Source organism: Carassius carassius, chromosome 5 (assembly GCF_963082965.1).
Source record: "Carassius carassius chromosome 5, fCarCar2.1, whole genome shotgun sequence".
Classification (NCBI taxonomy): Eukaryota; Metazoa; Chordata; class Actinopteri; order Cypriniformes; family Cyprinidae; genus Carassius; species Carassius carassius.
This window is the reverse complement of record NC_081759.1, coordinates 40,563,659-40,587,997: the sequence shown is the minus strand read 5'-3', so window position 1 is coordinate 40,587,997 and position 24,339 is coordinate 40,563,659. Positions and strand designations below refer to the sequence as shown.

The 24,339-nt window shown below is 37.3% G+C and overlaps 1 protein-coding gene across 1 annotated transcript in view; it reads left to right on the top strand.

The window, feature by feature from the left end:
- The first annotated feature begins 471 nt into the window (after positions 1-471).
- Positions 472-24,339, top strand: part of LOC132140529 (serine/arginine repetitive matrix protein 4-like) — a 28,443-nt gene continuing 4,575 nt past the window's right edge. Inside the window, exons 1-8 of the mRNA XM_059549299.1 lie at positions 472-611; positions 13,614-13,703; positions 15,056-15,130; positions 15,568-15,594; positions 16,015-16,065; positions 17,945-18,019; positions 21,365-21,503; positions 23,385-23,713. Coding sequence (XP_059405282.1) covers positions 18,009-18,019; positions 21,365-21,503; positions 23,385-23,713 — 479 coding nt within the window. The 5' untranslated portion in view covers positions 472-611; positions 13,614-13,703; positions 15,056-15,130; ... (1 more) ...; positions 16,015-16,065; positions 17,945-18,008. The remainder of the gene's footprint in view (positions 612-13,613; positions 13,704-15,055; positions 15,131-15,567; positions 15,595-16,014; positions 16,066-17,944; positions 18,020-21,364; positions 21,504-23,384; positions 23,714-24,339) is intronic.

The window sequence follows — 24,339 nt, the reverse complement described above, 5'->3', positions numbered from 1 at the left end:
TGTATAAGTCATAAGATAGATGTGTCCATTAATTTGATTATTATATTTGATTGTGCATTAGCCTCACATGACTGACTTTGCTGAATGCAGGCAGCGATCTGATGATGCCTAAAATGAACTTGGTTTGCTAAATTAACTGAATGAATATATGAACATATATTCCACACATTGATAGGTCACAGCCTACCCATGACAAGATTTCACCGCACGTTACTGATATATATATATATATATATATATATATATATATATTTACGGCAGGACATTCACAAAATATCTTCATGAAACATCATCTTTACTTAGTATCCTAATGATTATTGGCATAAAAGAAAAAAATATAATTTTGACCCATACAATGTATTTTTGACTATTGCTACATATATACCCCAGCGACTTAAGACTGCTTTTGTGGTCCTGTCACATATTATTTAACAACCTGTTGACTAATTCATGTCATTCTGTTCTTCCAGATTGGAGACAGCAGTCAGCCTAGCACCTAAAGACGTTGAGGAGAAAGCAAAAACGAAAGATGCAGTTGCAAAAACTCATGAGAAAAGTGGACACGTGAAGCGCAGAGGACGTAAACGCCACAGTCACCGTCGAGCTCGCAGGTCTGTATCTTCTAAAGCTGTGCCTCATACACACATCTTCATCAAAGATGGCTCTGTGCTTAGGAGTGAACACTTCAATGTAAAGAATGCATTTGCCGTTCTAGAAAAGAACCTATTTGTCTCTGAAGGTGAAATAGTTGCTTTCCACTGCTTTTGAAGCACTTGAAAACAGCATGTGCATTTAAAAATGTACAATTCAACCACAGAACCTTTGTATAGATAAATCTATTCAAATGTGAATTTTATTTTTATTTCTGACCCCAGAGAAGATCAAACACATGAAAATATGAAGAACTGAATCCACTTCTAAGCCACATCCGCACTCTGAGCATGAATTAGAAACCCCAAACTTTAAAGCAAGGCAGGCACAACACTCTTATCTCCTCGCCACAGTGTAAACATTCAGGTGTTGCTGGAAATTTTAACACGGGTGTCTTTTATGGGGTCCTCTTTCTTCCCATCCACCAAAATTCTAACTCCAGCTGGTGAATGAAATTGATTCAGCATTTGATTCTTAACACCGTAATTCCACTGATACCTTCAAAGTGTTGGTGATAACGCAGAGCACAAGCAATGCATCAGTATGTAAAACAGGGAGGATGCCAGCTCAAGCGTTATCTTAAACATGCTAATCTCTGGGTGAGTTCATGATGTGTTTTCTGCCAGAGAACGGCAGATGCAAAGGTATTTTTATTTTTATTGAGATTTTATAATCAAGCATACAACAATGCAAGATCAAAGAGCGATTAAGTCAGATCAATCTAAAGCTCCGAAATCCACAAACAGCTTTCTTTCCTTCATCACAACACCTGAAGAATCCTAAATCATGTACATAAACTGTTGTTTTCATATGCAAATAAAAGAAACATCTCAAATGTGGAAAGTCTTATTGTGTAGTGTCAATTTCAGTGTCCTTCTGCGAAGACCCTTCTGTTTAAAGTCTTTTATTACTTCTGACAGTGCTTTGGCATTGCAGGTTTGACATCCTTTGGAGTGTGTCAGTAGTCAAAAGCTCTCTGTGCTGTCTTATGCTTGCACACTTTTCCTTTCACTGCATTGACAACAAGCTCAAGCCTCTGTATTTTGGTTTTGAGAGTCATGGTTGCATTTTTTTGCCAAAGCAGAAAGGTACGTACAGCAGTGCAGGCAATGTAAACAGTGCTGAAACCCTTAGTAAAATGTCAGTTATCAATGTTGACAGCCTTTTAACTCTCTAACCTTGTCTATTCTCCTGAGTGTGTCAGTGTTCGGTCTAACTCACAAAACGACCCTCTCCGCGCTGTTCCTTCTGACAGCTGAAGTGATGGTGGCCATTAGGGGTGTGTTCGTTACCTGTGCGCATTCAAGGTCAACTGAAACTGACGGAAAGACTTTAAAAGCTGGAGAGAAAACCAACAAGCTGAATAAAAAGCATAGCATTAAAAACATTAGTCAATGGATCAAACAGTGTTGCAAAAAAGGTTTTGTGGTCGATTTCGTGATATCATGGCTATCGTGATATCATATTTATGACCAAAAGAATTTACGAAAACGATATTAGCCCCATAACTATAAAAAAAGTAGATCGGTCAAATTTATATTTAACCTGTTAACCAGACCCCCCATTATGACACTCAAAGCTGAAAGTGCCCTACCTAATTTAAAATTGCAACAGTTCCTTACTTAACAGACCAAGATGGCGGCGCGATCACATCGCGAGGCTCAGCGTCTTACCAGATTTCGGAAATTAGTGTTAATCTACCTGGTTATTTCATTCTTGTTCGCGCGATTCAGTTATGCAAACTAAAGCTATACTAAACAGTCACTTTTGGACATCAACAAACGGTGTTCCAACATAGTTTTAGATCATCCTTTCGACTTCAGCGAACTCCCGCCGGAGCTACTGAGATCACCGCAGACAAGCGGATCACTCGTACCGACCGGAAGTGATCGGCGTCGGCATCGAGACCGTAAACCAAGACGAGGAAAGCGTGGAGGGCTGCGTGCTAAGCTAAGGCTAAACCCACATCGACCAGCTCTGCCCAGCATCTTCCTTGCCAATGTACGGTCTCTGATGAACAAGATGGACGAACTAAAGATCTGGACCCTCACACAGAAATGGCTTAGGCCTAAAAAAAAAATTTGTTTGGTTCCGGTTTCCGACCGACCCTGTCAATTTATGTGCGACCCAAATTTATTTTATGAGACTGGGGAAGAACGGTCTTTCACACATCGTTAATTAAATTACAGTTTCCTTTAAATGCTGTTTTACACTTAAGTAATCCGTTAAAAACCATTAAGTATTGCATCAAAACCCTTTAACTGTCAATTCCTAAAGTGAGCTATAACTTAAGGTTTGGAAATCGTAACATTAAGAGAAACACGGGGGGGTCAACAATATATCGCGGAACAGAGAGGGCACTGACAACATGCTGACAGACAGGACATTAACATTACCAGCTTACTTTTAATATGAAACAAAGTCTCATTTGGTTATTTCACCTTTCAAATGTGGTCATTTTTTAAAGAAATGTAAACAATAAATACCGTTTTGTGGCTCTTGAATGTGTCGAACAGATCGCTGTAAGTTAGATCATCAGTTAAAACTAACTGATCGTCTCTTGCTTCTAGTTAATTTATAGCATCAAAATCAAATAAACCACATAAATGAACATCATAAAGAATGTTGTTTGACTACAAAAGATGTCTGTACACTCCGTTTTTCAAGTTCAAATCCTCCATGTTAATCTACTATGAGATCGCCTGTCAAACTCCCGCAAAGGCTTTTTGTGTGTGTGTGTGCATTTTGCGTGTCTATGGCAACAACAGACTTTAAACGGGAATACAGAATCACTGTCGTAAAAGTACCGGTACACACATTTAAAATCAGCGCGTGTGTGTGTGTGTGTGTAAAACTGCCACTGGAGAAAAAAATAAATTAATTAAAAAAAAAAAAAAAATCCCTACCGACCAATGACCTCAACTGACAACCAACCGGAACCAAACTTTTTTTTTTTAGGCCTTATGGACTATTATGTTTTTCACTGAAACATGGCTCTGCTACGATGTCCCAAACAGCGTGGTGCATATGGATGGACGCTCTTTCTTCAGGGCTGACAGAGTAGCAGCAACCTCTGGTAAAAACAAAGGTGATGGAGTATGCATTTATGTAAACAAATCATGGTGTAAAGACTCTGTCATTGTTGATACCTACTGCTCTGCTGATCTGGAGTTCCGGATTATCAAGTGCAGGCCATTCTATCTACCACGTGAGTTTACTTGCATTGTTGCTGCTGCAGTTTATGTAGCTCCGGACGCTAATGCTAACGGTGCTATGAAAGAACTTTGTGCTGCTATTAGCAAATTACAAACCCTGCACCCGGATGGAGACTTTATTGTTGCTGGGGACTTCAATCACTGCACTTTAAGATCTGTTCTCCCTCAATTTCATCAAAATGTCTCCTGCACTACAAGGGGACATAAAACACTGGACCACGTTTATACTAAAGTGACTGATGCCTACAAAGCCACACCCCTCCCCCATCTGGGTCAGTCTGACCACCTCTCTTTGTTCCTGCTCCCCAAGTATACCCCAGTCATCAAATGTGTGAAACCTACAATGAGAACTGTTAAAATCTGGCTGGAAGGTGCTGACTCCTAGCCTGGTTCTACCAGACTCTCGTACATTTCATTTGTACAGAGAGTCTGGCCTCGCTCCATTGAGAAACGTTTACTTCCTTGTAGGCGGGTTCTCTGTTAAAGTTCTAAACTATTGGATCTGCCCAGAGTCACTCAGGATCTGCCATAGCCAATCGCTAACGTGTGGTCGTGACGTATGTCATGCGCCGAAACCGGCCGGAAACAACAAGTCCGTTGGATAAGATAAGATGTCTGTCAACGAGAGCTGCAGGTTTTGTGCATTGAATTTAAGAGTTCAAGGAGCAATTAAACATTCTAAATGTATATTTGACAAAAAGGATAGTGGTGTATTCAGTCAATTGTCGAAGCTGGGTGTAATCATTAATAATACGCCGCTGCGGTCGTTTCGGATCTGCAGCAAATGCTGTACAGTCATCACCAGGCTACTGTGCGATACCGAAACATTTCAAAGGTGGAAGAACGAGGAGACGAAGGAGACATGCCAGGGGGGAGATGCCAGTTCCACTGACAAGAGAGACAGAGACCCCACACCCTCTAAAATTATTGAAATAACATCTGTACACTAAGTGTCCCTGTATATAATGATTTTATTTTATAATAGTTTAAATAATTTGCAGTGCATACTCTCTATCTGCAGATGTGTAATAAACAAAAGATTTTCATATTATGTCTTATTTTTCTTAATTACCTTATTTAACTAGGGTATTCAAAGTTTTGTACATATTCATGACATTTAGTTTTTTAAAACAAATTAAATATTTACAACAAGTAAAACTGAAAATGAAACACAAATTAGTCTTCAGAGTATGTGTTTTCACATGTTTATTTATGACATGCAACAGCATCATCATCATCATCGTCAAAGTAGTTACTGTAATAAAGATCTTGATCAGTTAAATACCCCCCTGAATCATCTTGCAGATCCACATCAATATCACCAAAAACATCATTAATGATGATTAAAATCTCTCTCGCATGGTCCAATCTAAACACAGGAAGGTTAGCAGTAATGTATGTCAGGTCAAATATGTGTTGACAATGGTCCAAAATGGTTCCTAAGTTCCTAAGACATGTGTTTTTTCCAAGATCAAGCAGTTGTTTTAATTCTTCATCCATCTTGAAATACCGTCCGGTGTTGTAGATGATGGCATGTGCTAGTTGACCATGTCTTCCTGCCCTGCCGACCTGTTGTAAAATTGCCTCTATGTCCCCTGGAGCCCCATACATTACCACATGTGAAACATTAGGGAAATTCAACCCCATCCCCAAAGCTGTAGTTGCAACAACTACACGGCACTTCCCTTCCCCCCTCAGTGAAGCCAACATTCTCTGCTTGTTTTGGGGTAGGGTTTTGCTGTCGAAAATGCCAATGAGGAGGTTTTCACTTGTACAGGACGGATCACAGTCTTCCCAGGCATGTCCTTGCAGTTCAGCCTTTAGGTATGAGAATACTCTCCCCACTGATTTAAGTGTTTGACAGTAAATTAAAACAGGTTGCATGGTTGAGCCCTTGTTTTTAGCATGTTGAAACTATCCAGTCTAGGCAGGTCATGTTATGGCTGGGCACCTTGCACAATCCAAGACGGATGTTTGTCTTGTTGGGACTAGCAATGATTTGTACGGCATTGTCCATATGGAGTAATCTGATGACTCTGCTTCTGGACTTGATGTCAGCTGAGGCAGTCAGAGCCAAAACAGGTGTACCTGGGAGAATTAAAAATACAAGATAAACACACTTGCACAATTTTATAACGTACCAAACAATTTGGCAGGTGTGTTTGTGTTATAGGCTATGGCAGGGAGGACTTAATGAACATCACTATGAACAGTACTGCATTAAATCCATGTAATCACGCAATCCTTTTTTATTACAGGGAAAGTAATTAATCTGTGCAATTAGAGATTATACATAAACTAACTATTGTAACTACGTTACAATAGCCAACAAATGAGATATTCCACAACAACTTGGGCAGAAGCAACACAGGGGTCAGTGCATTTAACTTACCCTCCTTGATGATAGATCTCAGCTCTCCGAGCTTGGCAAAACTTTCTCTGAATGCCAACTCGCCTTTGGAAGCCTCGCCCCTGAGGTAAACGAAATAGAGAGTGCAACATTTCTCATGAATCTTGTATCATATTCTCAAATTACAACATTGTCTAAGCTATCGATTATGCAAAAAACAGCCCTTATGTTGTTTAAATGTATTTAAGTGTTAACTTACCATTTGTATGTAACGTGGACCTCATCCACAACGATGCCAACGAGGTTGTCCTGGTATATTGTCGAGGCTAGCATTTGACGCCACTTGTTGTTTAGCAGCCAGGACTCGGGGCTTCCGAACACCAGGTTAAAGCGTCCATCCAAAATGTCACGGTCATCGTGCACGCTGAGCTGCCCAGCACTAACTCCTAACTTTTCTGCCTCCTTCACTTGGTCCTCCATTAGTGCAACAAGCGGGGAGACGACAACAACTATCAGCTTTGCATCCCTATCGTTCGTCTTAGCTAACTTAACTCACTCACCACTAGCGGAGTGAGCTGGAAAATCAAACTTTTCCCGAACCCTGTGGGAAGGAGGGCCACAACATCATGGCCACCAATAAAACTTTGCAAACATTGTTCTTGCTCCGGCTTTAACTTCTGTATATTCGGCAGTTTTGCAACAACGGACCAAATAGCATTACTCACGTTTATCTCCGCTGCCATTACTCCAACTCAAACTGACGCACTACATCAACGTCATCGTTCTCAGCCACTCCCTCTGTTCGCTGATTGGTCCTACAAAAAATTTGGTTCTGGAAACCTAAGGATATACTGCAAACCCAGACGGAGTACTGAAGGGAAATGAAATTGAGCGGAAGTACGTAGGAGGGCGGAGCCAGGCTAGCTGACTCCACTCTTCAACATCAATTCCAGCACACAGACTGGAGTGAGTTTGCTGCCCAGGCCACCACAAACTCTCAGATCAACATTGACAATAACACCAACTCTGTCCTGGAGCACATCAACAGATGTGTGAGCAGAGTGACCACACACAAAAAAATATAAATGCTGCCCAGGCAACCACAAACTCTCAGATCAACATTGACAATAACACCAACTCTGTCCTGGAGCACATCAACAGATGTGTGAGCAGAGTGACCACACACAAAAAAATATAAATTTTCCCCAATCAGAAGCCCTGGATGAACAGAGAGGTTCGCCTCCTGCTCAAAGCAAGCGATGCATCCTTCGAGTCTGGAGACCGGGAGGCTTAGAGCTCAGCCAGAGCCAACCTGAGGAAGGGTATCTGCCAGGCCAAACTCAAACATAAACAGAGGATTGAAGAACACACTCCTGTACTCCCTATTCACCCATGACTGTGTTCCTGTTTATGGCTCCAACACCATAATCAAATTTGCAGATTACACCACGGTGGTAGGTCTGATCAAGGATGACGATGAGTCAGCCTACAGGGATGAGGTGCAGCACCTGGCTGAGTGATGTGCCACCAACAACCTGGAACTAAACACCCAGAAGACAAAGGAGATCACTGTGGACTTCAGGCGGACTAGGAATCATGCACACACACCCATCTACATCAACGGAGCTGCAGTGGAGCGTGTGTCGAGTTTCATGTTCCTTGGCATCCACATCTCAGATGACCTCACCTGGTCCCTAAACACCTCCACCCTGGTCAAAAAAGCACAGCAATGCCTTTACTTCTTACGAAGCCTTAAAAAAGTTCACCTCAGTCCCAGGATCCTTGCTGAATTCTACCGCTGTACCATTGAGAGCATACTCACGAACTGCATCTCAGTATGGTACAGCAATTGCTCTGCATCTGACCGCACTCCAGCGGGTGGTGAAAACTGCTCAATGGATCACCGGCACCCAGTTAACTTCCATTTAGAACATTTATCACAAGCGCTGTCTGGGCAGGGCAAGGAACATCATCAAGGATGCCTCTCACCCTAACCATGGACTTTTCACTCTCCATCCATCCGGCAGGCGTTACAGGAGCCTACGCTCTCAAACTAGTAGGCTCAGGAAGAGCTTCTTCCCCAAGGCTGTGACACTTCTGAACGCCACACCACCAATCTAACCTGCACCTGCTCTTTTACTGCACTGGTCACAGTACTTTACATACTGCAGACTGCACATGGTTAAAGCTATTACACTATAAACTGTCTAAAGTTGTTACTGTACAAGCACAGTAAACTATTTCTACAAAAAATATCATTGCACTACTGTTATTTTGCATGTAATACATTGTTCAACAATACTTTTGCACACTCATCCAACTGTATTTATTACCACTGTTCTCACGTTCCTGCTATTCATACTGTATATATAATCCTTCATTGCTCTGTTCATAATGTATATACAATCCCTACATTGCATTTATATTTATATTCTGTATATACTCTGATCAATATTGTATATAACAACTCCACTGTACATTCTGTATATCATAGCTTTACTTACTCTGCACTTTTATGTATATAAAACACTATATTCTTGCACTTCTGGTTAGATGCTAACTGCATTTCATTAGCTCTGTACTTGTACTCTGCATAATGACAATAGAGTTGAATCTAATCTAATCTAATCTTAAATTTGTTATAATTTTGGTGTCTTTGGAAAGAAGACCCTTTGGGCTTTACATTTTAGCAACCAGTTGATAATGCAGCAGAGTTGATAATGTTGATAAAAGTTGTAGACACTAAAGTGCCTTGAACATTTTTTTTACAACACTAATTTTTCTTTTTTATTTGATATAAAAATACATGAAATCAGTCCTGGAGTAATCTCAAAAAGAAGTGGGCTGAAAGGCACATGTCTCATGATTTTCTATTTCAAATCTGAAGAAGATACCATGAAAAATGAGATTCCTGCAACCATTTTTCAGAGTTATTCCATAACAGACACAAACAATACTGTCCCTGAAGAACTGAAACGTAAACAAAGGAATTATGATCCATATTACAACGTTATTGCTTCATTGGACTAAACGTGCTCAATGAGATTTCATTCAGTGGACCCTTACCTTTCTAACTAAACCGGGATTTACAGCTGTGGATGTGTTTATGACTCCGTATTACGATAAATCTTGTATGTACTGCATTTTTATTCTTCATGTTTTGATGTGTATTGCTTACACAAATTTAGCAAATACAGTCTTTATAAGCTTTCCATTGAAAACAGAGATCTGTTGTTGATGCTTGAGGCTTAGATCTTTATAATTATATATAGTTTGTCAAGATAAATTTTGTCGCGTTTCATTTAATCTATTCGTAAACATTGACATGTGCAAACAAAGAGTGTTCAGTACGCTGGCATCCAGGTGCAGGTTAACAGGTTTTAACAGGTTTTGTGTTTTTTTTTTTTCGTTTTTGACCAATAAATCAGTCAGTGACAAAAACTACTTTTTTCAAGAGTGTCTTGCTTGGTGCTGGATTATTTACGCTGTTATAATATATGTAGTATTTACATAATATCAATGTTTATTTTATTTTTTTTATATCATTGTATTGATATGTTATTATCAGTACTGGTATATTGAGATCCCCTAATTGTAACTGATCTAAAATGCACCGTAAACTGACAGCAGTTCTTAAAAAGAGCTTTTTTGTCATAACTGGTAAATTTTTTTAGGATAGTTTATTTAAAGCTGCAGTCCGTAAATTTTGCCTCTTTGTCGCCATCTCTGTTTGATTACCTGCAATTGCAGCAGAATTATTTTCCTTGTGTAGGTTGTGCGCCGGTGTTGTGCCCATTTTCAACCCCATGCCAAATTATTACCCCTCTGGTTGAAATTTCCAAAATATTTGAAGATTGAAATATCTGATTGCCTTATCCTAACCCCCACCCCCCACCCCCCAAAGATAATAAAAAAGCTACGGACAGTGAAAAAAAGTTAAGTGACATTCAGCCAAGTATGGTGACCCATACTCAGAATTTGTGCTCTGCATTTAACCCATCCGAAATGCACACACACAGAGCAGTGAACACACACACACTGTGAGCACACACCCGGGGAGCAGTTGGGGTTTCGATGCCTTGCTCAAGGGCACCTAAGTCGTGGTATTGAAGGTGGAGAGAGAACTGTACATGCACTCCCCCCACCCACAATTCCTGCCGGCCCGGGACTCGAACCCTTTCGATTGGGAGTCCGACTCTCTAACCATTAGGCCACGACTTCCCACAAAGGCTTCCCACAGCAGCTCTATCTTAATTTAAATCAAATGCAACTGGGACAATAATAAAAACTTTCTATGTTTTTTTTTTAGTTATCATCAAAACTCAAGAAGTTTATAGAAAGGTTAATGTAAATTCATTTCTAATGTAAATTCATTTCTAAATTCATTGAAAGGTTAATGTAAACACCACAACTGGTGAAAACATATATGACTGTTGTAATATATATGATATATATGAATTGTGTATTGCACTTATATATATAAAGTCTGTTTGATATGTGAGTGAGACAAATATTGTTTAAAAAAAATAACTCTATCCATCGTGATTTATTATATTTTGTTATTTGAAATAAAACAAACTTTATTAATAAAATATAATACTAAAATATGTATTCGGTTTTTAATCAGTTTGAACTTTAGCAAACTAAAACCCAAATACAATTTTATAACAACTATATAGACATAAAAAAATTATATTAAGTGGTCATAAGTACTATGTACTTACTTTTTAAATTAATCAAAATGTTTTTACATTGACTACCCATACCACCAAAACTGTTCCTAACCTACCTGTATCCCACCTCAACAGCAGTATATATATATATATATATATATATATATATATATATATATATATATATATATATATATATATATATATATACATATATATAATTAATGTAAAGCAGGACCAAAACAATGACTAAAAAATGAATAGTGTATCTCAATGATGTGATCCACTGTGATTATTATGGTGTAGATTAAGTTACTTCTCTATATTTTGCAACCAACCAAATCTCATTTACTCTGCCAGAAAAAGGGCCAAAATTAACCGTACAAATCCTGAACTATTGTAGTGTTTATGTGTGTTTGTGAGTGAGTGTGTGCCTTTGTGTCGACGGTGTAATGTGAGACAAAGGTTCCTAATTTAGCAGAAATGTCACCTGCTTTTAATGCATTTCAGACTTGCTTATGCAACAATGGCTGGATGAACTCTTCCTATATCAGACCAAACCGCCTTTTCCACCCTCAGAGAGCGAGTAAGCAGCCCGATCCCCCGCGAGCACATCCAGCCTGGCTCTCCGTCTGTGTTTTGATGCATTTAAATGGTTTCCTCTCAGTGCTCATATTGAATCACTGACTGGCTGGGCAAAGCAGTCTGACTGTAATTCATCGACTGTCACGGACAGCACTCCCCTGTGTCTATGAAATATCATTATGTGTCTATGAAATATCTCCCACGCTTTATATTTTCATAGCTGCCTGTCAGATGCATGTCATTGTGATGTTTTGATGTGTATATGTACAGTATAAAGAGCTATTTAGTGTACACATACCTCCATAGAGGAAAAAGCATTACATTTTCAGTGTTCAATCCCTCCTACCTCCACACTGCTAATTCTAACGAGACAAGCTCTTTCGGTCACAGAGCATTTTAAGCTTAATATAGCGAGCTAAAATGAGTCTCTTTGATATAAATAGGGTCAGTATCAGAAAATCTGCCTTTGAAAATATTATAGAGGTCAGCATTTCCGTTTCATGGGCTTTATCAGTGTTTGAATGGTACAGATTGGGGATTTTGTAGCTTCTAATGGATTTTTTTTTTTTGGGGTGGGGGGTTTTCAAAGGATTAAAAGAAGTGGAAGGACATACAGTAGTTGATGTGGCTAAATAAGATAAGATAAGGGCAGCGTGAATATCGTTTGCTCATTCCAGAATTCTGGTCTTTTTATTTGATAAATCCCCTTTGTTTCGAGAGTCGGAAATGTAACCTTTGCAATTAGCTTGAAAAATGTGTGTAACTCATTCAGCTTGGGTTTGAATCTGCATTATTGGTGGTTTGGGTAAAGCGTTTCACGCCCACCTTTGATTGAATCTTCTGCCGTTCCTGATGGAATGAGAGTGGTGTGCCATCGCTGCAATCAAAATAATAACAGTTGCGCCCCGTGCTTTAGTAAACATTGCAAACGTGTGATATAAATGTCTGCTGTCTCTCTGTTGATGATTGCACTTGAATTGCTTTCCCGAGGAATCGAGACTCTCAGTAGTAGATGCAGTGTGGCATCTCTCTGTTAAGCTTCAAATCCTTCCTTGCACTCGATGTTATTGCCTTTGAAAGATGCTTTTGAGGTGACACCTCGGTGCTTTTGAAACGGCACACATGTCCCGCTCAATCAGGACATGCTGTCCATTCTCTCTTATCTTCTGCTTTGTTGTTGCAGAAGTGTTGCTGCTTAAAGTAATTTGATTTTAAAAGCTACCTGTCCGGGCATGCAGCTTTCTATTTGTATCTCTCCTCTCTTCTGTCTTTGATGCGTCCTTCCTATTAAACCTCTATTTTAACAAGAGCCTTTTCTGGTCTTAAGAATTTAGATGTTTTGGGTAATGAATATAGGTTGATTGAAAGAAATGTTCCTCTACCTACATTTTTGTAAAACTCCCATAACTATGTATTTAATTCACTGCAGTTAGATGCTGAAATGAACACTAGTGGCAATAAAACACTAATTATGGATTAATAAAGATGCAATTCCTTGCACTGCAATATGTTATGACAGTAGAACACTTTTTTCCAATAGTGCATGATTTGTAAACGAATGCATTTTGAGGTTTGCATTTGCTTAGTTAACATCTGTATCACTTAGGTTTGGCATATGGCATATTTATGTAGTACATTATTTTCAAACATTACAGAACACAGGATGTTAGATTCACGAACAGCCATGAAGCAGCTAACGTAATAAAATATTGCTAGATTCAAATTCATCAGTTTCGGGTTAAAGACAACACACTGTAAGTGCCACTCATTGGACATTTCACTTTGAAGGTGTAGAGAAAAGTGTGTAAGAAGCAATGTTTTTTTTTTTTCCTCAATAAGCTTGTGTTGCTAAAACAGTGGATCCAGTACATACAAGAACATTAGTTTGGTGCCTCAAGAAATAATTTTATGAACTGTCAGCAGTCTATTTCTTCCATTTCAGAAATGTTCTGTCTTTTTTATGGTTAGAAATGAATCAGCTTTTGATTTACTTAACCCTGACCTTTTCTTAGAGTGGTTAACTGGTCATTCATCAAGCTCCGACTATTGAATAATTGTCTTTGCATGACCTACTGTACAGAATGAAATAGCAGAAACAGATTGTGAAAAATGTGTTCTCTCTTGTGTTTGCTTTCCCAGTGTCTCTTTTGATTCTGATCTTTCACCTCGGCCGGTGCCTAAAGCAAAGAAAAAGAAGAAGAAGTCACAGAGAAAGAGGAGGAGACACAGGTCAGCCAAAAAAAGAAAGAATGAAATCATATGACAACAATAATCATTTATACAGCACTCAACAAAACTGAGCTTTTAATTTTCACACAGTTCACAAAGTACAACAATAAATAGTGTGTTTGTGTCATAAAGTATCCAAGCACATGATGAACGTAATCACAATAATTCTCAATCTTTTTTCAGCTTGTTATGCTTTTAAAAAAGGCTTTTACATTTCTTTACATTTTAGACATTGTTTTCTTGCTGCTTTTGGGTTTTGTGTGCGAGCAGATTCTCATTAATTGAATCTCATTCACTTTTAAAGTCTCTCCAATCGGCAAAACATACTGTATGTCTTCAATGCATATGTCTTCAATTCCTTATTATTTACTTCCTTATCACACGCTACTGTAACTGTATCATATATCATATCATTACTGTTAAGAAGTTTAGGTCTATTATTTTAACCCTTTAACTGTCACCATGTTCCGTATACGGGACACCTACATTTACTTCACTATGTTACAATCAAATCTAATCTAATCTTGACAAACTATATATCGTTGGAAAGGTCTAAGACTCCCAAATATATATTTTACCATTGTTTTTTGTTAAAAATTACGAAGGAAAAGTAATAGATTAATTTATGACAAGATTGCACCCTCAAAAATCTACATTATTACAGGAGTTTTGACCTTTGTTTAAAAAAAGACTTCTTCGTAGCCTTTTTCACATTTTAGAAATCATCAGAAATTATATATCAACTGAAAACTTAACATCTCAAAATTCATCAAAAATCAGACATTGCATTACAATGTAAATGGTACATCAATATGATGTTACAAAATGTTTTCATTCATGAATTATAAAAAATGAAGTTTGAATCGTGCTCTATAAAGTCTGTGTTCAAAAATGTGAGTGACAGTTAAGAGGATTTATCCAAAGCTTATTTAATTGATCAAAAATACAGTGAAATAATATTGTTAAATATTCTAACAGTCTGAAATAGCTTTCTATTTTAATGCATATTGAAATTTAATTTATATTCCTATGGTGGCAAAGCTGACATTCTGGCAGCCTTATCCACTTGGTCCTTCAGGATTTATTTCTTTTTTATAAATGATGAAAACAGTTGTAATGCGTTAAAGTTGTGTACATTGTTTCTATTTGAAAATAATTTATTTGAAACAACAACAAAAAAAATGTTTTTATTAATCTTTTGAACTATATTTAAAATTATTTGAAAGTATACTCAATTATATAAAAGCCTTTGGAACACATTTTCATATATGGGCTAAATATTCCCTTCCCTTTCCTATTACACATAATGCTGTATGTGTTTTCGCTACATGTGACCATATTTGATCTTCCAGATCTCCCTCCTGCAGTCCATCACCTGTGAGGAAGAAGAAGAAAAAGAAGAGCTCAAAGAAAAGGAAGCGACATAGGTAGAGATTGATTTTCAGATCAGATCATGTTTAGAGGTTTGCTTTCAGTACACTTTGCTGGTGTGTGTGTGTGTGCTTTTGTTTTTGTGACATACCAGGACACAACTCTGTATAATGACATGGGTATGACACAGGTATTACAAGGAGAGGGTGACTTATGAGGACATAACCCATGTCCCCATTTTTCAAAACGCTTATAAATTATACAGAATGAGTTTTTTTGAGAAAGTAAAAATGCACAAAGTTTCCTGTGAGGGTTAGGGTTAGGTGTAGGGTTGGTGTAGGGCCATAGAATATACAGTTTGTACAGAATAAAAACCATTACACCTATGGGATGAACACACTTTTCACAAAAGAAAATGTGTGTGTGTGTGTGTGTGTGTGTGTGTCTGTTTTTGTCACGACTGCCTTTAAAGTCAGCTCCTCTCTGCCTCCAGGTCTGCCTCAAGGAAGGGACGTCACAGGTACATTTTATATTTATTTAATGTTTGTTTTTAGTGTTCTTTCCTAGAATAAAGGGCACAGTGATTTTACAGAGTACAGATAATACCTGATGATTATTGTGATTATTGTGCCCTTAAGTAGTTTATGGCTCCCCGGAGGAAGATTTTATTGCTCAGAGTTCCTCTTTCACAGCTCAGGAGATTGAAATTATGTATCATTTAAGTATTCACTTTGTCCCAGATGTTTCTCCTAAATTTCTTTAAGAGATAAAAAAGGTGCAATTACTCACATACTGTAAGACTATGGGGATCTGTACATACAGAATCCATTTAATTTTAATGTTTTCTAGCAGAAACAGCAGAGAGATCTCATTTGTTCGCTTTCTCTCCTGTGGGATCTTTAATGTAAACCTAATCAATAGTTTTTCTCCCATTTTACAGTGGCTCAAGTCCCAGACGTAAAAGAAAGGAGGACAAAAAGCATAAAAAGAGGTTGGTGAATTTAAAATTAATAATTTAAAATCCATTAGCTCACACTTCAGTTGAAAGTATTCAAGCACTTTTAGTTTATTGAGTTATATTCAAGTTCCTCTGTGGTTTATCATTTAGTGTCAAAAGCTTAATGCATTCCAGAGTATAAGGCACCTGCATGACCTCTTATGCACGAGAATCACATACTCTAGATTAGATTACGATGTATTGCCCGCCGCAGTGTAGTGCACCTCAGCTCCTCTCAGAGACTGCTGTTACTGGCTCTCAAACTGAAGGAGGCCAGTGCAGTCTGAGAGCAAGCAGTCAGAGAGACAGAAACATGAACCCAATTTCACAGCGCTAGTCTGTTGCACACACAGCAAGAGAAGAAGTACCTCGCTGGGCTTCTGATCCTCAAAACGAGTGAGTTTTGTGAGTGAGTTAAATCAGTGGATCTCAAGTGGTTTTGCTTTACGACCCAGGACTCTAAATTATTTGTCCTTTGCAACTGAATTGCACATGTACTGAAACGTTTTACGTGGGCTTTAATTCATTTCTGTGTTTTCTTGATTTATATGACATTTTATGATATACTGATGCTGAGGATGATTTAGGAAGTAGTCAGGACATGAGAATCTTTTCTGCACAAATCGATTTATTCCATCTGATATTCATATTCCACCCCAGAAAATAATTTATGTTTATTAATGTTTTTCTCATAAAGTATTCTTATACACAAAGAAATCAGGGCTCGCAAAATTTCTGAATCTCTGGTAGCCCTTCGTCCAGGCACTCTTCAGATTTTGATAGCCGGAAATTGATTTAACTTGCCTGAACATAAATTGCTGATGGGCTTACTGACAATGCAAATCACCGATCTGTATAATTATCAATAATGCACGTTCATTCTCTGCCAGCAGGTGGCACTTTTGGAATGAAAGAAATATAGTGGTTTCCACAGTAAAAAAAATAAATGCCAGCACACAAAGCAGTTTTATGCTCATAAATGCTGCTTTATCAGCCATTATAAGAAAGATTAAATAAATGCCGGAAATAAACGCCATCAAAACTCTTCAGAGATTCATAAATATAAAATGAATTTAATTGCACTAAATTTAAGACTTTTTAAGGCCTGGTTGGAACATTGTAATTAAGATATAGGGTGGTGATATATTTGGTAGCCCGACTGGAAGAAACAATAGCCCTTTGACTTTAAAGTAAAAAAAAAAAAAAAAACGAGATAACCCAGAAAGTTGTGAAAACTGCATATTAAGATCCTTATCTCTGTCCTCAAAACATAGAATAAGTAATGGCATTAATTCATGCAGATAATATAAATATAAATTAAAAAAACAGTACTCAAAAACAACACCTTAATGTTTATCTCTTAATCGAATATATTAGCTGTAAAAGCTGCTTTTTAATGTGTAATCATTTTACATCAATCTATTTAACATGTTCTGCTCTTTCATAATGTAAAGTTTGTTGAGCAGCTGAATTCAATTTTAAACTTTAATTGAAATCACTCAGCAATCTCGTGTCATTCTGCACTCAACTACTGAATGTGCAACTAAACTGTCTCAATTTCAGACTCAATTAACACTGATTTACGTGAGCTACATTAAATTATAACACTTCAGAGACATTCACAAAAAAAGCTCTGACTCTTGCTAGGGTGTTGTGTCATGTTTTTTTTATTGTCTTATGGCATTGTAATTAATCTTACACTCACTGAGTGCTCTCTCTTTCTCTCTCTATCACTGCAATAATAAGATAAGAGGTGTAATGGGAATGTAATGTAAATTTGAGTCTTGATGTTGCTCTCTCAGCACAACATAGTAGAATATGCGGGTAAGATAGTTAATTCCCTGCATGCATGTCTCTGTTGGTTACCCTTCAGGGCAAGGAGCCACTCTCATCGCAGACACCGGCGCCGGAAAGCTGAAATTAGGAGTTCTTCCTGCATGGAAAACAGGTACAATGGTGACCTTCCGACAGTTTAAAACAAAAGCAGCTGCTACATTGTCCTGTCTATCAGTGACATTATAATATCACATTTAATGATTTAAAACAAATTCAAGTTAGAATAGACTAGACTAGACTAGACTAGAATAGAATAGAATAGAATAGAATAGAATAGAATAGAATAGAGCGTCTAAAACTGAAGGCAGCTGCTATGTTGTCCAGTCTATCGGTGGCATTATAACATCACATTTAATGGTGTAAAACAAATTCTAGTTAGAATAGAATAGAATATAATGGAGCAAAATAGAGCAGAATAGAATAGAGAGTGTAAAACTGAAGTTAGCTGGTATGTTGTCGAGTCTATCAGTGGCATTATAACATCACATTTAATGATTTAAAACAAATTCAAGTAAGAATAGAATAGAGTAGAATAGAATAGAGAGTCTAAATCTGAGGACATCTGCTGTGTTGTCCAGTCTATCAGTGGCATTATAACATCAAATTTAACGATCTAAAACAAATTCAAGTAAGAATAGAATAGAATAGAATAGAATAGAATACAATAGAATAGAGAGTCTAAAACTGAAGTTAGCTGGTATGTTGTCCAGTCTATCAGTGGCATTATAACATCACATTTAACGATCTAAAACAAATTCAAGTAAGAATAGAATAGAATAGAATAGAGAAGAATAGAATAGAGTCTAAAACTGAGGACAACTGCTATGTTGTCCTGTCTATCAGTGACATTTAATATCACATATAATGATCTAAAACAAATTTAAGTAAGAGTAAAATAGAATAGAGTAGAATCGAATAGAGAGTCTAAAACTGAGGACAACTGCTGTGTTGCCCTGTCTATCAGTGACATAATAATATCACATTTAATGATCTAAAACAAGTTCAAGTAAGAATAGAATAGAATAGAATAGAATAGAATAGAATAGAATAGAGAGTCTAAAACTGAAGTTAGCTACTATGTTGTCCAGTCTATCAGTGGCATTATAACATCACATTTAATTTTGTAAAATATTCTGGTAAGAGTAGTATAGAATATAATAGAGAGCAGAATAGAATAGAGAGTCTAAAACTGAAGTTAGCTGCTATGTTGTCCAGTCTATCAGTGGCATTATAACATCACATTTAATGATTTAAAACAAATTAAAGTAAGAATAGAATAGAATAGAATAGAATAGAGAGTCTAAAACTGAGGACAACTGCTATGTTGTCCTGTCTATCAGTGACATTATATCACATTTAATAATCTAAAACAAATTCAGGTAAGAATATAATAGAATAGAGTATAATATAATATAATAGAGCAGAATAGTATAGAGAGTCTAAAACTGAAGTTCACTGAAATCCACAGCTATGTTGTCCAGTCTATCAGTGGCATTATAACATCACATTTAATGATTTAAAACAAATTTAAGTAAGAATAGAATAGAATAGAATAGAATAGAATAGAATAGAATAGAATAGAGAGTCTAAAACTGAGGACAACTGCTATGTTGTCCTATCTATCAGTGGCATTATATCATCACATTTAATGATTTAAAGCACATTTAAGTAAGAATAGAATAGAATAGAATAGATCCGAATATAATAGATTCTAAAACCGATGTTAGCTGCTTTGTTTTCCAGTCTATAAGTTGTATTATAATATCACATTTATTGATCTAAGTCAAATTCAAGTAAGAATAGAATAGAATAGAATAGAATATAATAGAATAGAATATAATAGAATAGAACAGAATAGAATGGAATAGAAGTTTCTAAGCACACTCATTCACCTGCACATTCCCACATTCATACAGATTAGAACGTTCATATTCAGAACATTTTAAATGAACGTTCCAAACATTTTAAAACTTTTTCAGGGTTTTTTGGACGGCCAGAGATATTTATGGCTTAACGCTGGCCAGTCAGGTTTTTATCTTATCAGTGAGCATCCAGTGGCACTGTGGCGATGACTGATAAAGGTAGAGGTGACACAGAGGAAACTCTTTTATCTGCCTCTCACAGCTGATGTCCAACATTTGGCGTGTAGATCAATCGAAATGGGAAAGGGAATGAAATTTGAGATCTCGCCCCCGTGGAGGGTTGCACCTCTTTGGAGTGGGTTGTGGGGTGATGGGGTTCAGGAACTGTAGAGATGAAGCACTACAGGGAATAGTGTTGAAATAAAGTTTCAAGTTTAAATCTGTTTCCTTTGATAGAAGGTGTCAGTGAAGATTCCCTGTAAAGCATATAAATGTCAATCTCTATCATTGCCCATGTACAGAGATTATGTTAAATCCACAAACAAGTTAGGATGTTGAAGTACATGCTTCATCATTGCACAAACTAGTGTAGTTTATGAGATGTAAAATAAGACCCTTCTGTACTGGGTCAAAGGTGTATTTTTTAAATACTTTTTTAATTAGATGAATGCATCAGAGTAATCACAGACACAGTTTTTCATGCATTAAATTGGCTTCAAACGCTCTCCCAGGTGTCACTGCTCTGATTACTTCATCAGTCCTTCATACAAAAGCTGCTTTCATTCATTTATCACAGAATTTCTGCCATTTTCAAGACCAGAGAAAAACGCACTCAGGTTTCAGAATTGAAATAATCTTGAGCTGGAGATGATTGCTTCTAAATCCCTAACTGATCTCTCCATTATTTTGAATTTCGTAGGGATATTCAAAAGACGAAATCATTATAGAGAGCGACCACAGTGAAGCTTTACATGGTTTCAGGAGTTGAAAAGGCACAGAGAGCACACTCAAGCCACACAACAGGAACAATGGCCGTCAGTTCCCATTCCGGTGAATCCTCATTCACTTCACAAAGACCTATTACAGATAATCTATGTCCTGAGCTGGTATAATTGGCACGTCCTTTCATAGGAAACCATTTTATTCCACCTTAAGCGCGTGCAGATCAGAGGAACTAGCCGATCATGGAAGACAATGAAATAGAAGTCTGCATGTCTTGCATTGTTTTAGTAAATGGACATTAGCTGGATCTCTCTTCAATTGCTATTTCAGCAGAAATATAATATCAGTTTGCTTAATGGATTCCTTTGACAAAAGTGCTTCCTTTTTTATACTTTTTGCCATTTTCTTTGATGCTTCTCCCTGCAATGACATTTTCCATATGTTAACCTGTGGAGGATTCACCTTTCCATCTCTCTGCCCAGATACTGTAGAAACTGATGAATGACTGTTTTACCTTCGCTGTCCCACATTATGAAATGGTGAAATGGTTCTACTTACAGTATTATGTATATTTACTGTGAATATAAATATTTTAATTTCTCCTTGACCTGAAGGGGCCATTAACAATGATTTCAATTGCATTGTGTATGTAGATATGAAGATTGTGGAAAATCTGGTTTGCAAGACGGTGGCCATTCATCAGCTGTCCGTGGAGGCAACTCATGCAGGTCGGCAATCAAGCTGACCAGTAAAATCTCCTCTAAGTGCTGCTGCCACTTTTCTGAAAGCACCGTAAGTGTTTCTGATGGCTACCTGATTCGCTTTCAGCGACAAACTCTTGCTCAGTTTAAGGCACTTGTGAATCCATTGATTCTTTTTGCTTAATAGGTGTCAAGGTGTCAATGGAAAAGTATTTTATTTTTTGTGTTTTTTGCATGTTTTTTTAGTTCTTTTACAATAACAGTGGGTAAGATTTGAATTGAAGCTAGCCATAGTTAAGCATAAAGGTATAGCATTTTTAATTCTCACAGATGAAGTTTTTCTACAGTCCTTTTTGTTTTGAAAATTAGCAAATATTGCATTGCCATTTCCTTTTTTAATGGGAACAATAATCACCATTGTAGCAATGCCTTTGAGTGAGGATATTTTTGTGGGTGTAATTTTTACCAACATGAGATTTGCATATTGCACACATGCTTGACACACAATTTAAACTTCAGTTAATTAACTTTTGAATGAGAGTGCTTTTCGAGTGTTTTCCGACTTAACATAAACCTGTATAGTGCATTGTGGGTTGTCTAACATTACTTTCATTAAGGTTTAGATAAGCTTTTGTATCATAGCTTTGCAGCCCTTGGTGATGGTCAGTATGCACAGAAGATAAATCACTTTTCCTGACATGATCATTATAGTTACACTAAATGCATTCTATAATCTTTTAATCACTGCTAATATTTTTGTCTTGATGCATTTTATTGCACTGTTGGTTAGCAGTGGCCTATTTCTGTTTGTATAAAGCATGCTTTGCTCTGGTGCGGTTTGTTTCATATATTGAAGCTTGTAAAAAGCTGATGATCTATACATAACCTGCACATAATTGTTTCAGTCTCACTTCACAGCTAAATCCTTACAAACAACCACAGGGCTCTGTCAGAGTCGTGCAAATTCTACCACAAACCAGAGTTTGACTGTTTTTTGCGTCATTGTAGCAAACTAGAACTTGTTTGAAGTTTAGCAGCTTCTTTCCAATTTCCACGAAGGATGTTTGAATTTGTTCCATCAGTCCCACAACAGAAAATGAGAACTCATGTAACACAAAAAAAAACAGGTGCACAACAAAAGTAAAGAAAAGGCTCATGCCCCGGTATGTGGCAGAGCGGAGTTGGATTTAAAGAAGAGAGGGTTATTGTCTTTTTCTTGCACTTTATCACTCTAATGATGCACTTATGTCACCCGCTCTTCCCTTTTTCTTACACCTTACCTACTTAAGGAGGAAGTCTTGATTGGTAAGTCGATGCTATCCGCAGATTTAGGGACTTATTGTAGGCCGCTGGTGGACTGTAAAATCTCTTCCGACAGGGGACTAAAGCAGAACCATGTTCTTTTGTTTTTCTCAAGGATTTTACCTAGTTAGAGTGATGGAGATATTTCTTTTGTCTGCAACCCTTTTAATATGATTACATATATTATTCTTTTTACTTAAGCCCATTCTGTGATGTCTGTTCAGTGTTCTTTAAAGGAAAAGTGCTTTCAAATTGGGGATTTCTGTTTTTCTTTTTTTTCCTTTAACTCTCTCTTTCTTCTAACATAAAAGTAGCCAGAAGTTTATTCATGTAGGTTCTTTTCTCTTTTTTCTGATCTGTCTCTCTCATTAGCATCAGTTCATTGTTTATTTTCTCTCTTCAGTCTCTATTTCATTAGTTTCTTTTGTAAGAGTTCTTGCTTTGTTCTTCTCCTTTCTTTTCAAATTTCTCGCATGTGACAGATCTGCATGGCATTTTTAATCTTTTAGTTTCTGTCCCCCCCCCAAAAAAAACTTGATTCATCCTCTCTGTGCTCTGTAGGGACGTATGTAGGGACGTACTCAAACTACATCATGCAGGTTGCAGATTATTAACGCTGCCTTGATTTTCTTTGGAAAAATAACAACAACTTTGCTTTGTCTGCTCGCAGGTCTCGCCATCACGTCCTGGGGTTGAGGGTTTAAACCAAATGGTGATCGTCCAGGACTCGATGTCCAATAAGGGAAAAGGACATGCAGATTATGATTCAGGAAATGACACGTCCTCTCCATTGTCAAGTAAAACAGGTATCCCAAAGTCAAAGGTGTCCGTTAACGGAAAGTTCAGATGTCAGGGTCTGGCATCTCCTGAGAAGCTTAGGCTGAACGACGGGGACAATGCTTCAGATTCAGGCAACTCTCTAACCAGCTATGACTCTTTGGGTAAACCAGTGCTCAAAGAAAACACACTTCACAGCTCTGTCTTCAACAAGTTCAAAGGGTGAGGCTGCTTCAAATGCATTTTACATCAGCTTTACATCTTTCTGAATTCATTATATTACAGTTACAGTAATAGTAAGTAAACAGAATATATGTGTCCCTGGACATAAGGGTCAATTTATCAATAGATCTGAATAAACAAGATTTCCATTGATGTATGGTTTGTTAGGTCGACAATATTTGGCCGAGACACAACTATTTGAAAATTTAGATTGCAAAAAAAAATCTTAATATTGAGTAAATCACCTTTAAAGCTGTCCAAATTAAGTTCTTAGCAATGCATATTACTAATCAAAAATTAGGTTTTTATATATTTACAGTAGACAATTGACTAAATATATTCATGGAACATGATCTTTTCCTGATGTCCTAATAATTTGGGGGATAAAAGAAAAATCAATCATTTTAACCCATACAATGTGTTGTTGGCTGTTTCTACAAATATACCCCAGAGACTTAAAACTGCTTGTGTGCTCCAGGGACATATATGTATCACTAGCTGCGTTTATATTGACACTTCTAATCCGATCAAATAAAAATGTCACATGTAAACACGTCAATCGGATTGAATTGGCTCGATCAGACTAAAATTTTGATCGGATTGTAAGGGGTGTTTTATCCCTTTTG